We start from the raw sequence: 14093 nt of genomic DNA, 5'->3' as shown, positions 1-14093 counted from the left end.
GTTTGTATTTAGTGTTTGTATTATCATTACGTTGCGTTTGTGCGTTGCTTTCCGTTAGCGCCGAGTGAACGAGTGGCGCCGACGTTGACGTTACAACTCATCTGAACGGTAGCGAAGCGAGAATGACGGTAGCCGACCGAGCGGACGCGCTTATATACTCATGAAATGGGGGAGGGAGAGGAGAGAGTGGGTTACAGGCTGTATTTGGCTGCGGCGCGGCTGCATCACGTGGGAGGAGGAGCTGCGCCGCGGCTGCAGCGCGGGGGAGGAGAGGAGAGAAGACGACCGAACTCCTGCGTAAGGGATAAGAGTGGGAGATAGAGTAGGCGTATGAGCAGTTGAGCGCGCACGCAACCACCACCGCCGGACACTGCCCCGAGCAAAAGCAGCTTCGCATCTAAAACGGGAGGGGGGGGGGGGGAGATAACGCCTCTCGACGCTCGCAACCAGAGTATCAGTATTGCCCGCGTTGACCTGTTCTCTTTTCTTTTATATTGAAGGGCATCTCCGTTGATGCAGAACTCCCGATAACACACAGAGTTGCGATTACACCGCACCGCTCCGCGACTAGAAACACTAGGGGAGAAATTCGGTTTTGTTGGTAAGATATTAGGAAAAATTTAGCGCCAAATGACACAAGGACCTTCGCTAGCCTCCACACGTCTGCTGGTCTCCTCCCCCAAAGCCTCTTTGCCCTCCTCGCCGAGTTCCCCTACCAATCACACGTGACGTACCGTCATCGCTGGCGCGCTCTTCGAAACAGTGGGCACTTCCTGTTGCCGCGACACCGCGAACTCCGTGCTTCTCGGCTAACCGCTGTTGTTGGCGTGCCTGCCCGTGCTCGTACGAATTGTGCCGGTATGGACCTGTGTTGCGCGCACGCCTTCAAAGGATCGCCAACATGATGGACCCGTACGAGGACACCTGTCGCGTCCTTTCGTTTTTTCAGTCAGCGCTTTTGCAGCCAAGCACGAATGCGTGAAAGCCATCCCAATACACTGTCGGATTCAGTCCGCGCAGCTTATCAGACCGCTAGGCGTGACGGTAGCGATTTGGCAGTTGCGTTACGGGCCGCAGTTGCCGATTCTCAATCGCGCACACGCCGGCAACAGGACGAAGAACAGCAAGGAGTGCGGGCAGCTGCTTGCAGACTAACCGGAAGTCGTAGGTTCTTGTTCGACCAATCGCAGTATCGCCTGCATACCGCATCACAGATTCAACACGCTGACGTCACACGCGTCACTAGGCAGACCGAAAGAGCCTGGAGGGGAGAAGAAATTTTTTCTTGGAATTTGTGGCGCGCCCGCGGCTTGTAGCGCTGCCACGTGTGGCATCGTTGATCGTGACGGCATTCTGCGCACGATGCGCGTGTTTACTTCAAATGTTTTAAAAAATATTGGAGGTGGTTTAGGGCCGTTTAATAGATAAAAAGTTAGAAACTGTCTAATCGCACGTTTTGCAAGCTAATCTAGAACATTCTCATTGGAATATTTTCCCCAGATTCGTTGCTTTAAAATAGTTAATTAAAGATGTCTAATTAGGCAATTAAGAAGAGTACAAAAAGTAGAGTGACGTACTCCAGGCAAAGCCAGCGGCATACATTCATTCGCGTTGTCATAGAGTGCCTCGGCATATATTTAAACTCTGGCTAGAGATAGCCGGGGCACCCTGCATATATGAGAACAGTCACGTGGTTTCGCGGGCGAGATGGCCCGTGGGATCGATTCCCGTGAATATGCCTGTATAATCTGCGAAATATCAACAGCGAATATGGCCTGGAAGGTATCTGACATGAATGTTGAAATTCGCGTGCGCGATCCAGCGCTGTACGCCGCACCTCGCGGCATTGGGAGCCTTGAAAGTGACTCGACGGCGGCCCCCCTATTTACCCAACGTCACCACACTGCGGCCGGTATAACAAATCATGATGACGTCATAGTCGCCATTTCTCTTTCGCAGCGCTTGCGCCAGCAGACTACGTTTCGGCGGCTGCCCGCGATTCCGTGGCCGCGGCGCACACGTTTAAAGTTTTGTGTTTGGCGACACTGCTTTCCCATTTCCTGTTCCAGAGGACTTCATGATGCGGAAGTGCGTCACGGTTCTGGGTGCTGACGGGGTCGAGCGTTGCACAAGCGAAGTGGTGATAGCTGCAGCCGGCGACTTGTTGTTTTTTGGAGCTCTCTCAAACCGAAACTGAGACTGGTCATTAATGAGGATCCTGTGATTAATTATCTGTCACGCGCTGCAGCAAACGATGCGCCGCGTTGTGTCTAACTGGCCCCCGAAACACACTGCAGCAAAAAAAAAAATGAAAAAATGCAAGGCTAGAATTTTTGTGTCAGCAGTCCTTTAAGCGCGCCGAAAAAAATCCCCGCGCAGCAAGTATACAGTCGCGCTCAATATGACTTGCAACACGGGAGCGCGTGACCTCACGAGTTTTAAGATTTCGCCTTCCTTCCACTAGCCCTTGTTTCTACAACTAACCGCTGTTCTCTCACTGGGGGGTGTTCCCAAAGAAGAAAATATCTAGTTACAGAAACGAAGCAAGTTGAAGCCGTGCGCTATCTTTAAACTCACGAGGCCACGTGCTCCCGTTTTGCAAGTCATATTGAGCGCGACTGTACGTTGCCAGAAAAAATGAGATCGGTCGTTGTGGAATGCCCTCTGTTGAATACAAAGAAGCGGTGCGCGGGAAGCGGGACAGAGGAGAACGAAGAGGGGAAGCCAGCCCTTGCGCAGTAAAGACGTCTTCAAGAACCACGCGTCCTCGTGTATTATAATGTTTGGTGCCGAAACACGGGATTGGTCCTTCCTTGACAACGATGACTTCGACAGCGTAGCGACAACGTAACGCATTTAGTCCTAAAGTTTGCATAATTGATCTTAGTTAACTAATTCAGCGAAATGTTAAAGAAGTCACAGTTTCACCGCACGGGCGAAGCGATGAATGCGATCGCAACACATTGTAATATCATGCGAAGTAAGACTGGCAGCTAACTCTTTTGGATCCGATATCGCGTAACTCTACAAAACGCTGGTGTAAGACAATACGGCCGCTGCAGGGAGAGATGCTCATTTCGCAGTCTCCTAGCGTTGAGAGCGCAGCACGCTGACGCCTGCTGAGATAGCGCGCGCGCCAGCGATCGCGACCGCGCCCTTAGAGTCAAAGTTCACAGCTGTTGCTAGAGCGTATCCCCCCCCCCCCCCCCCCACCACGTTCCTTCATGCTCGTTCAAGACGGACGGGGCGTTTCCTCTCTGCTTGAGCATTCGACGGCAGGTCTAACACGCGGGTGGATGTTATCGCACGCGCCCTCCGAGCGACGGAGATGGGCCGGCTGGTTTGATCTCTGCTTCATCTGCGTTCATCGCCCCCGTTCACGCGCGTTTCCCCGCGCGTAGAACATACGATGCGCGAGGATGTTATCAATTTGGACTTTATTCGGAACATGACGGTGACAGCGACGCCGACGGCAAAAACCCGTCGAGAGTGTCTATATAACTGCTATTGCAATAAAAATAACCAAATGAGCGCCACATGACGGTACACTATGTTGTCTGTTCTCTTCAGTTGTGGTTAAGCACTTCTTTTAATCCTTGGTTCTAGTTACGTGAAACAACACCCTGCATCGCACATGCAGGTGTGCGTGTGCAGGGTGCTCAATACATGCATATGCACGATACATGCATACGCATCTATTGAATGCAATTTTTTACTTTTTATTTCTTCTTTGTTCGCACTTTTATCACTTGCTGCTGTTACACACCTGTTATGTATTCCACTAACGAAACGAGGTCCCTCTGACAGTTTCACTCTTTGGGACCTTCTGATGCTGTATGTATTAGGTAAGCCCGTATTTGTACATGCAATAACAAGGAATAAACTTGAACATGAAACGCACTAACGTAAAGCACGCCCTCCCCCCCACACACAAAAAAAACCCGCAGCAGAATGAGTGCGTCACTGAATTTGGAAACATCGGGGAGCAGTGAAATGAAGAGTATAGAGAAGCAGAACCTCGCGTGTTTCCCCATCCAGTGGCGTAACAGGCAGTGTTCACGGGCAGCTGCTGTCCGAGCCTAGGTAGGCACACAGGTCGCACGTGCGCGGTGTAGTTCACCGGCGGCGAAAGCTTGAGCACAGCCACATCGTGTGTCAAGTCGTGTGACTGGTAATCCTGAAAAGAAAAGAAGACCCCTTCTCGTGATGCACTCTCGTGTCAGTTTGCTACGTATTGATGCGCTGAACACTACCCAGTGATGCGCTGAACACTACCCTGAGCCGCATGTGTTGCCTTCTGTTTGTTGCATATGTTTAGCATGTGTTGTGCCATCAAGCTCGCCTTATGTGTAAGCTAACGGGGCACTGTCCTCACGATGTGATCTGTGGCAGGCACAACAAAAAGAGTCGCACTATTTATTTGTTGCCTCGGCACGTGTGATTTACAAACTACAGTCGAACCCGACTACATCGAACTTAGGTAAATTGAATCATCGTTCATATCGAACTATATTCGGGCTCTTCCGCCCCCATGATTCCTAGTTGTTGCGCCGTCGGCCCTTCGCTTCTTTGGTCGTTTTGTTGACGTGATTTGGATGCCGTAAAACAGAAAGACCTGCGGTTCAGCGAAAATCTGGCCAAATTCAATACATTCTAACGTGGAACAAAGAAGCCTTACGTCACCGCTGTGTATAGCATTCCAAGAAGCACGCCGAGTCCGAGATTGAAAAACAAGGCCGACATTAGGGCCAAGGCGCACTAGACGCTTCCGGCGCCCGACGAGTACGCACAGCTGCGTATAAAGATTCTGAGGCGCTACTTGCATTGAGAGTGCCTTTTAGGGGCGAAGCTCCTTATAGCGGCACCCGTTCGTCCCTCGTAGCGCAGTATGTAACCAGTCTTACGCTTTGACCTGCAAGGTGGTGCCGGTGGGAGATTTTTCCTGTGCGTTGTTGAACAATAAAAAATTCGCAGCGTTAGCTAAAAGCCGACTTCTTCTGTCTCTCATTCCCATTAGCAGCCATTCTTTACCTCCAAGGTAGTGCCTGGTGAGATTTCTCCTGTGCGTGATTAAACAATAAAAATTTTGTTCAAAACGCCGTTGATTGATGAAATAAACAACCAAAAGACGCCAGATGTTTTGTAAAAGCAAAACGAAAGAACGCCAGATGTTTCTAAAGCAAAACGAAAAGACGCCAGCTGCTTAACGAAAAACGTCAGATGTTTTCTAAGCAATGGTTTTCTAAACAATGAACATTCACAGCGTACATGTAAAATTAAAGTGCGCTGCAAGTCGTCATAACTCATCGAACCTTTAGTATAAACGCGCCCGATCTCACGTCGGTGATGATGTACTGGGCAGAATTCACGGAAGATTCACGGTTTACCGATGAACCTCCGCAGCTTCGCCCACTCATCATCATTCAACCGTGGATATGCTGTGATTTTTTTTTGTGTATAATCCATCCCTGGATATAACATCGCATCCCCAACTACAAACAGCGAAAAAATACTAAAAAAACAAGAAAACTTCGTATTACCATGAAGGCGTCTTTCTTACAATATTGTGAGCAGTGCCGTGCAGCCAACTCGCGCACTAAAATTCGCATCTAATATACAATAATTACGTTAAAAGTTGTATATAGAGTTGTTCTGGCAGTGCCCCACGAACGTTTGCCCTACGCTTATTCTCTCTGACCAAAAGTACAGTGGCCCATTTTTTTAACCTGAACGCGCGAGCATCGACCGCTAAGTTGATAAGCGCCGTACAACGGAGTGCAGCGGCGAAATGAACGAGAATACGCGCATGCGCGCAATGAGCAGTCTTTGACAGCTGCCGTCTGCGGAAAAGCCTAGCCGACGGCAGTTGCCCACGACTGCTCATAGCGCGCATGCGCGTATTCTCGTTCATTTCGCCACTGCGCTCCGTTGTACGGCGCTTATCAACTTGGCGGTAGATGCTCGCGCGTTCAGGTTAAAAAAATGGGCGGCTGTACATCTTTCCATCATGGTGGACATATTCGTTTTTATCGTGAGACCCACGTGCATCGGCAACGGTCTTCCTTCGTTAAGCTACATGGGCGGAACTTCTGCACACGAGTTACTACGCCAAGTAGTGCGTTTGCAGGCGATTGTTTAAAGGCACAGGAAAACGTGAAATAGACACCAGAAAGCCAGAAAACTAGAATTAGCAAAAAACGAGAATCTTTCGCAGGATAAGCTTTCTTACTTACAGTGTAGGCAGTCTTAAACATAATGCCTATTTTCTTTTTATGTTTTCTTGTATGCTACGTAGTCTACAAGAGCTAGCGTTCCCGGAGTACACGCAGCAGCGTAGCAAAAAATGTTGCAGTGGCTTAGCTCGGCTATGCCTGGATAACGTAGCGTTAGCAAAGGTTCAGCTAAATATTCTCAGCTTTCCTGATTGTCTAGGATTAGCTTGATTATCATGCTTACTGCTGCTCCAATGACACACACACGGTGTACATATTATATGGCACATGTATATTTTTTTGCCAAGCAACTACTTCGGGATCTGATGAGTTAAGCTTCTCCGCTCTTCTGCGCCGTTGCGCAGAATTTGCGCTCTCCTTCTCCATGGCTATACCACACTGGCAAACGCCAGTCAGAGGCGCTATCAAGCGGCCACTGCGTTGGTGCCGCTTGATAGCGGCGAATGCACAGCGAAGGCGAATAGCTTCGCGCGCGCCGGCGCCAATACGTCTGCCACGGCTACGACGTCACTACTCTGGAAAGCGCAGAGCGGCGGCGGCGAGTCTCGCGCGGCGGGAGCGGAGTGCGCGGGAGGTGCCAGCTCTGGTGCGTGACATCACTGATCCTCGCGCATGCGCAGCACGGTTTTTGAGGAGCCACGCGAAACTGGCTCGGCTAGGCCAGTGTAGCTAACGCTACAAAAATGTGTGCTTCGGATCCGTAGCCCTGGCTGTGCTGCCACAGAAAGCAGTCGCCAGGTAGCGCTATATATTTCTGCACGCGCAATAAACGGATTTGTTGGAAATCGGTGTGCGTACTAGTGCGTTCTTGCGCGTGTTTTCGAGCAGCGCTGTTTTTCGTCATGATGCATTTATACCAACGAGCTCGCATCCCTTTTAAATGTCGCGTAGTCCAGATTGCAATAAATCAGTCAGCGTCTGTCCTGTGTACTTGCGTGCCTCGTGTTTCTCTACGTACCGGTTGCGCCGAGTACGTAGAGAAACACGAGCTCTTTCCCTACACTCTAAGAACAGTGACTCTCTTTTTATACATCTGAGAGACATATATGTGTAGCACCCCCTTTAGAGAGGCACGTTGACCCTCTTTAGGAGAGTCGTGGAACGCACGACTCTCCTAAAGAGCGTCAACTTGCCTCTCTAAAGGGAGTGCTTCACATGTGACTCTTATATTTATAAAAAAAAAGAGTCAAATGACACCTTTTTTTCTTAGAGTGTACACGGAAAAGGAGGGACACGAAGCGTTCCCGACTTTTCCAGAAAACGTGACAACGTTAAATAACAAGTGGCCTCCATAAACAATCAGAGTGCCGTATCAGAATAGGCCGACAAGCCCACTATCGAGAGAGTATCAATTACTGGAAAAGGTCGCACCTTCGAGGTTTATGTACATTCGCCGGGCTCTTCGCGCGCTGCCACTGAAATGTGCGCGTTATAAAGCGCCTCGACAACCTGACGTCTACTTACGCTGTGCAGTGCGTAGGTGGAGACTCTCCTGACCTGAACGCCGGGGTCGTCGTGGACAACGTTGTGGCTGCCGAGTTTGACCACGAGCTCGTTAGGATGCAGCCTGCGAAAGAGAAAACTAGTCACGTGACTAAAAATCACCTAACACCACGCAACATAACTCAACAGCTTTAGTATCGTGACTAACGTCACGTAACAGCTGTCACGCGACATGCTCACGCCATAAACCACGTAACAACTAGTCACGGGACTCAAAATCACGTAACAGCTAGTCATGTTCCTGCCATAAACCACGCGGCAGCAGCAGCGAGTTTGCAGCTTACCGCAGAAGCACAGCTCGGTGCGATAATCTGGTTGGGTGTCATATTGTAAGACGCGTAGCTCCACCTATAGGCCGTGAAACATGCGAATACCACTGGTTTCAAGCATGCCCTGTTGAGAACCGGTAGAATTACATTAGGGGTGTGCGTATACTGAATTTTTTAACGGAATCGAATACGTATCGAATAGCTATAAAACCGAATCAAATACGAATACGACTGAGTAATATTCGAATAGTTTTCGAATAGTAGACTCTAAGAAAAAAAGAGTATGCGTGTCTCTTTTCGGAGAGTTCTCACTTGCCACGTATAGGACTCTCTTTAAATAGTCACGGTGACTCCCTTGGTGGGTCAGGGTCGGCTCGCTCTAGGAGAGTCCCCTGACCCTCTAGGAAGAGTGGAAAGACTCATCCGAAGGATCACGTTATCACTTATAAGGAGTCAGACGACAATTGCCGGTAACACTCCTACGGGAGTCAAGTGACCCACACCGAAGCGTCAAGCGACTCCACAAGTATTTTAAGCTACTCATTTGACCCTTGCTCTACCTTTGCGCGACTACTGTTGAAAATAGTGGAGTATTTATTTTAAGCAAGTCCAATAACACTTGCCGTTCTGCCCAGCGACTGCAAAAAAAGAATAGTTCAGTTTTAGTATTAGTTTAATAAAACTCGGCAAAACAAGGCATGTTTTCCATCAAAGTTATATAGAAAGCGCGAAAAGATGGTCTGTGATTTCCAATTAAGAAGTTTGGGTATTCTTCATTTACATGCTTCTATGAGTATAGCCAACTAAAATGTGTGACTGATGCGCATAGTGCCATATGGTGCAAAATAAACTGCAGAAATGGGCATCATGTTTCAATCTTTATTCCTTATGATTAAGAATAAACCAAAAAGTGGTGACGGCTGGAGGCATCAGACTTGTGGCTTGCTAGGTTGTCGCTCCTGTTCAGCGTGAGCACCATGAAAAATGGTATCTGAAAAGCAGAACGTGATATTATGATGAGAAAATGAAATTGCAGTAAAGGTTTGCAAAACCTAGAAAAGAAGTGGTTCACATAGACACAATGAAGGCTCACAACAAATCAACAAATGCAAACACGTATGGTAAGGAACCAAGTTTTTTGCCGTTATCGTGTAAAACACAACTTGCAAATGGTACCTTTTGTAACACGTCACTTGGCGACAAACTTGCAGCACAAGATGATGTGAGCCTCTTTTAAACAACAAACTAAATTGGTTTAGGCTCCTTTGCGTGGGTACCACTCACCTCTTTTCCTATGTCGTCTTGTCCAACCAAAAGAAATGTAGGACCAACTGCGTCGTTGACAGGGCGAACGCCGCTGTCGATTTTCCCATCACGAGTGGTGAGGCGCCAGACCAGAGCGGCACCTTCGTTTCCCCGAGTGTGGCTGTCAACTGGAGTGAAGAGGCGGGATAAGTGATCCGGGATTCTGGGAATAAGTAAAACACACACATTATTTGTATTTAAAACCACCCTTTGTTCAACACACCGTTATTGTACACACATCTGCCACGAGTGTTGAGTTCAAATTTCGCAACGAAAACAAATTTTCACGTAAAAGGCAGCGGGAACCTCGTCTCGCAATAGGCACTGGCTATGCACGAATGAAAGCAATTCTTTTCTGAGAAATCGCTTCAAAATTTGGTGTCAGAATAAACACGGTTTTGCGCCGGCTTACTGCGACACCAAAGCACATCCTCCGACAGTCAGGGGCATGCCGTGAGCGGTTACTGACCACATGCTTTACAAACGTAACCCATACTCAGATAAACACATGCGAGTACGAGGGCCCGAACGACACCCAGCGTGTGCGGACGTGGTCTACGTTGACATCAGACATGTCGTATGCTAGAATTAGCACTCATAACTCCCACAATCACGTACACTCACTCGATTCTGTTATAGCGTCATTGCAGATGTTGGCAGACCACGAAAACAGCAAACAGAAACGAAGGAAAAAAGTCCACGGCGGCGGCCGCAACAACGGGCGCCGTCGAAAGTCTAGCATTTTCGCCTTACCGGCGATGCGTGTCCAACTTGAATGACTACCGCGTACGTTCTGGAAGCCACCGTACTATATCTGCACCTCAAAGTACCGTCTTTAAGCCAACAAAAACCATTATATATAGTGCGTCTGAGCGTTCTGTACACAGGCTTTTTTTTTCACGTTTCCACGCGCGGAAGCACGCAGCACACTCAAGGTCGATGGAAATGTTATTATGCACACTAAAGTGCATCCCAAAACGACATCTTGCACCTCCAGTAGTGCAGACACAACGTGCGATCAGGAAGAAATGACCATTGATAATTGTTTGCATCGCTCACTTTATAGGAGCTTGTACAGCAACGCGCATAACGGTGGCAACTCGTTAACTGACAGCTTTAGCTGGGCATCCGCAACAGCCCCGCGGACCCAGGCTGCTGCTGAAAATGGCTGGCAGATCACTTCCGCAGAGCGGCCACAGACGCCCAGCTAAAGCTGTATAATTAGTACCTACGAAAGCAGTACACTCACCGTTAACTGGCGCCCGTTGTCCGTGTCCGCAGCTCCATGAATATTCCGCCCTCCAAGCGTCACTTCGTGCACGGAGCCGGCGTCAACACCACCGAAGAAGCGCATGAGCATGAAACTGATGAAACTTCAAGACATGCAACCCGCGCCACCAACGCAACCACGCAACGCATTCCAATAGACGAGGCGACTGAGATGACTGAGACGACTGAGAGAGGAGGCAGAAGCGGCGCGCCACCGCGGCGCCAACCCCGTCTCCATCGGCGAGCAAGGCGCCACAACGGCGCCAAAGGGCAAGCGCGCGATATGTATGGCGTATACGGCGGCTCTTTCATGACGGAAGCCAATCGAAACGCGCTTCAGGAGTGTCCAGTGACTCCTTCCGAAATGCTAACTCTTTTTCTCTGCCTGCACCTTCCAAAAGGGGTCAAGTGGACGCCCGAAGAGAGTCACGGTTCCATGACCCTCTTTTGACTCTTTTTTCCTCAGAGCGTAAGACAACCATTTCCTATAGAGCGTTGCAATACCACAACGTTTTATTTGAAACAAACGTTGTCCGCCTTAGTGGGTCATTAGTTACGGTGCTCGGCTGCTCACCCGAAGGTCGCGGGTTCGATCCCGGCCGCTGCGGTAGTATTTCGGTGGAGGCGAAATGGTACAGGCCCGTGTGCTCTGCGGTGTCCGTGCACGTTAAAGATCACCGTATGGTCGACATTTCCGAAGCCCTCCACTACGGCGTCCCTCGTAATCATATCGCAATTTTGGGACGTAAACCCCAGATATTATTATAATATTGACACAAATATTCGCAGCTTTAACGAAGGAACATTACGAGTACTGTTAATCAACAAAAATACCACACTCATGAAAACTGAGGTAAGCTGGCCTAATGTAGTAAACACAGCCTGTGAGGTATTTTGTAACGGTTGGTTGAAATACAGGAGTGACTACCGTATTACTCTTTCTATAGCTTCTAAATAAAGCTGACACATGAAAATTAAACAATATTGAACCGATCACCTCACATATAGCTAAATATGTGATGAAGCAGATAAACAACCTATCGCAACATGTGCCGTCGCACAAAAGCAGCTAACCATCAATGATGAATACCGTACCTGTAGGAACAATTTACACTGACACAACACCTGGCTCTGTTATTCATGTACAGACGTGCAAACACAACACTTCTGAAGGTGAGGGCCGCCGCAGTCGCTTCCTTCAGTTATTACAGCACAAAGACAACAACCCCTTCGCTGTTTGAACGTTTCGTTCCTTTGGGGTATTCCCGTCCGTGCTCAATATTCGAAAATTATTCGAAAAATATTCGGTAATTCGAATATGCACTATTCAGTTCGGTATTCGAAATTTTCGGATATTCGCACACCCCTAAATTTCATCCCTGGAGGGCACTTGGCCAAATAAGTGAGCATCCAACGTTGTCGCAAATGATGCGAAACATAACCAAAAGTTTGCGATTCCGAGAGCGCTGCTCCATGACGCCGCGAGACAACACGCTACGGTTTCCTTTTTCGGTATGAACACGCGGCAACAATGCCTTGCTGCACGCTTCCCGCGACTGCGCACTGACGTTTTCAAGCCCGAGCGGTTGTCGTGTATCCGCAATACATTCTTTCGTGTTGGATTTTCTCATCACAAACAAGCTATGGTGTCCTTTCGCGTACAGTCGAGCGTGATTTGAAGGTTATCGCGCGAGCGTCGACGAAGAACTACAACAGCACCACGGCCCAGAATCCTCTTTCGAGGAGAGGGAGGTATCAGGCAAGCTTCACCCACTATTTTTGCTGTTCCTTAAGCTGCGATCACTCCCCTCTGAGGAAGGCACATTTTCATTCCTTTTCTTTTTTATGATAACGCGATATATTTTTTCAACTTAGCAAGCCGTCCAAACGAAGCAGTGCCAAGCACCATCTTTACCAGATCTTTCCCAGCAACTCTGTTATCGTTCGCGGAGATAAGAGCCAACGAAGAATACACTTGATTGTAGCCCCGCCACGGTGGTCTAGTGGTTATGGCACTCGACTGCTGACCCGAAAGTCGCGGGATCGAATCCCGGCCGCGGCGGCTGCATTTTCGATGGAGGCGAAAATGTTTGAGGCCCGTGTACTTAGATTTAGATGCACGTTAAAGAACCCCAGGTGGACGAAATTTCCGGAGCCCTCCACTACGGCGTCTCATAATCATATCGTGGTTTTGGGACGTTAAACCCCAGATATTATTATTATTATTATTGACTGTAACTAATGGAAAGCTCAAAATAAAGAGAAAGGGTGTAGAGCTCGTCGTAGGGGTGATCGCGGTAGCATGGAACAGCCGAACGAGAGTGAGAAGAATGCGTTATCTTGATTTTCACTGAAGTCGAGGCTTTGACGGAAACCCGTCTGGTCGGGAAGTAACATGATAGAATAAAAGCTGCATGGGATGTAACATGATAGAATAAAAGCAGGACACCGACCATGAAATAAAATGCGGAATGACGTTTCGGCTCCCCTGACGGGAGCCGTCAGGGGAGCCGAAACGTCATTCCGCATTGATTTTCACTGTTACGAAACGTGCCGCTAGGCCTTTGGGAAGCTAGGCCGGTCGACGCTCGCGCGACAACCTTCATATCGCGCTCGAATGTACATATCATCATCCGGCACTATTGCGCAAAATTTTCCGTCACGAGTAAAAAACAAAGAAATATTGCTACGAATTAAGGGGGTGCCTTCAGAAAAACAAAGGTGGGGGGGGGGGGGGTGTAGAGAAGTCACGGACCATATCACAAAGAACTACGGCCCGAGCTGTGTATTTTTACAGCGAAGCCCTATATTAGTTCCAGAGGATCGCATCCGCGGACAAAACGACGCGTAAGACAGCAATTTTCACTAGTCACAGCCGGACTAGCTTCCATCTACACTGTAGTAGAAGGGCTACATTTTTTTTGGCTTGGGAGCGTTTCAAGGGACGACGGTCACCCTTAGTTGGAGGTCTAAAAATTGCCCGTTGCGAGTTCGTATGCAAGAAATCTAGTTCTGTGTTTTTTAAAATAAATTAACTGAAAATGAATCTATATGACTTTCCAGCGCTCTTTTTTCTTTTGTTCTCTCCGCTTTGTTTGTGCTACACCTTTGCTATTTTGCTAAATTATTAATATTATCGGACTTACCCGTCAACGCAGTGAGCCGCCGTGATAACGAGGTCATTGCGTAAGAGCGCTCCTCCGCAGAAGTGGGCTGCCGGCCAGAAGCCTTTCAATTGAATGCTCGCCTGCATTGCGTCGTCACACTTGTGTCAATCAGCTCACGAAAAGGCGCATAGCTATTTACCGCAAAAAGAAAAAATAAAGCGCAGCAAGGCGACGGGATAAGGCGCTAATCTCGAGTGAAATCTATTATTGCTCGTCACATCATCATATAGTTGCAGATAAATCTGCAGCATCTGCAGACAACCTTTCTGACAACAATGAACGAAGTGTGCACACTTACTGAACAGAATCTAAAGAAAATTAAATAATAATATCTGGGGTTTAACGTC

The 14093-nt window shown here is 48.5% G+C and overlaps 1 protein-coding gene across 1 annotated transcript in view; it reads right to left on the bottom strand.

Annotated features, from left to right (window-relative positions):
• LOC119403258 (chymotrypsin B) overlaps positions 1 to 14093 on the bottom strand; it is a 32744-nt gene that overhangs the window by 5599 nt on the left and 13052 nt on the right. Inside the window, exons 7-9 of the mRNA XM_049418710.1 lie at positions 13726 to 13826; positions 7698 to 7800; positions 4018 to 4177 (exon numbers count right to left, since the gene is read on the bottom strand). Coding sequence (XP_049274667.1) covers positions 4018 to 4177; positions 7698 to 7800; positions 13726 to 13826 — 364 coding nt within the window. The remainder of the gene's footprint in view (positions 1 to 4017; positions 4178 to 7697; positions 7801 to 13725; positions 13827 to 14093) is intronic.

This window comes from Rhipicephalus sanguineus, chromosome 8 (genome assembly GCF_013339695.2).
Source record: "Rhipicephalus sanguineus isolate Rsan-2018 chromosome 8, BIME_Rsan_1.4, whole genome shotgun sequence".
NCBI lineage: Eukaryota > Metazoa > Arthropoda > Arachnida > Ixodida > Ixodidae > Rhipicephalus > Rhipicephalus sanguineus.
Note: the sequence above shows the minus strand (reverse complement) of the source record. Positions and strands in the feature narration are given on the sequence as shown.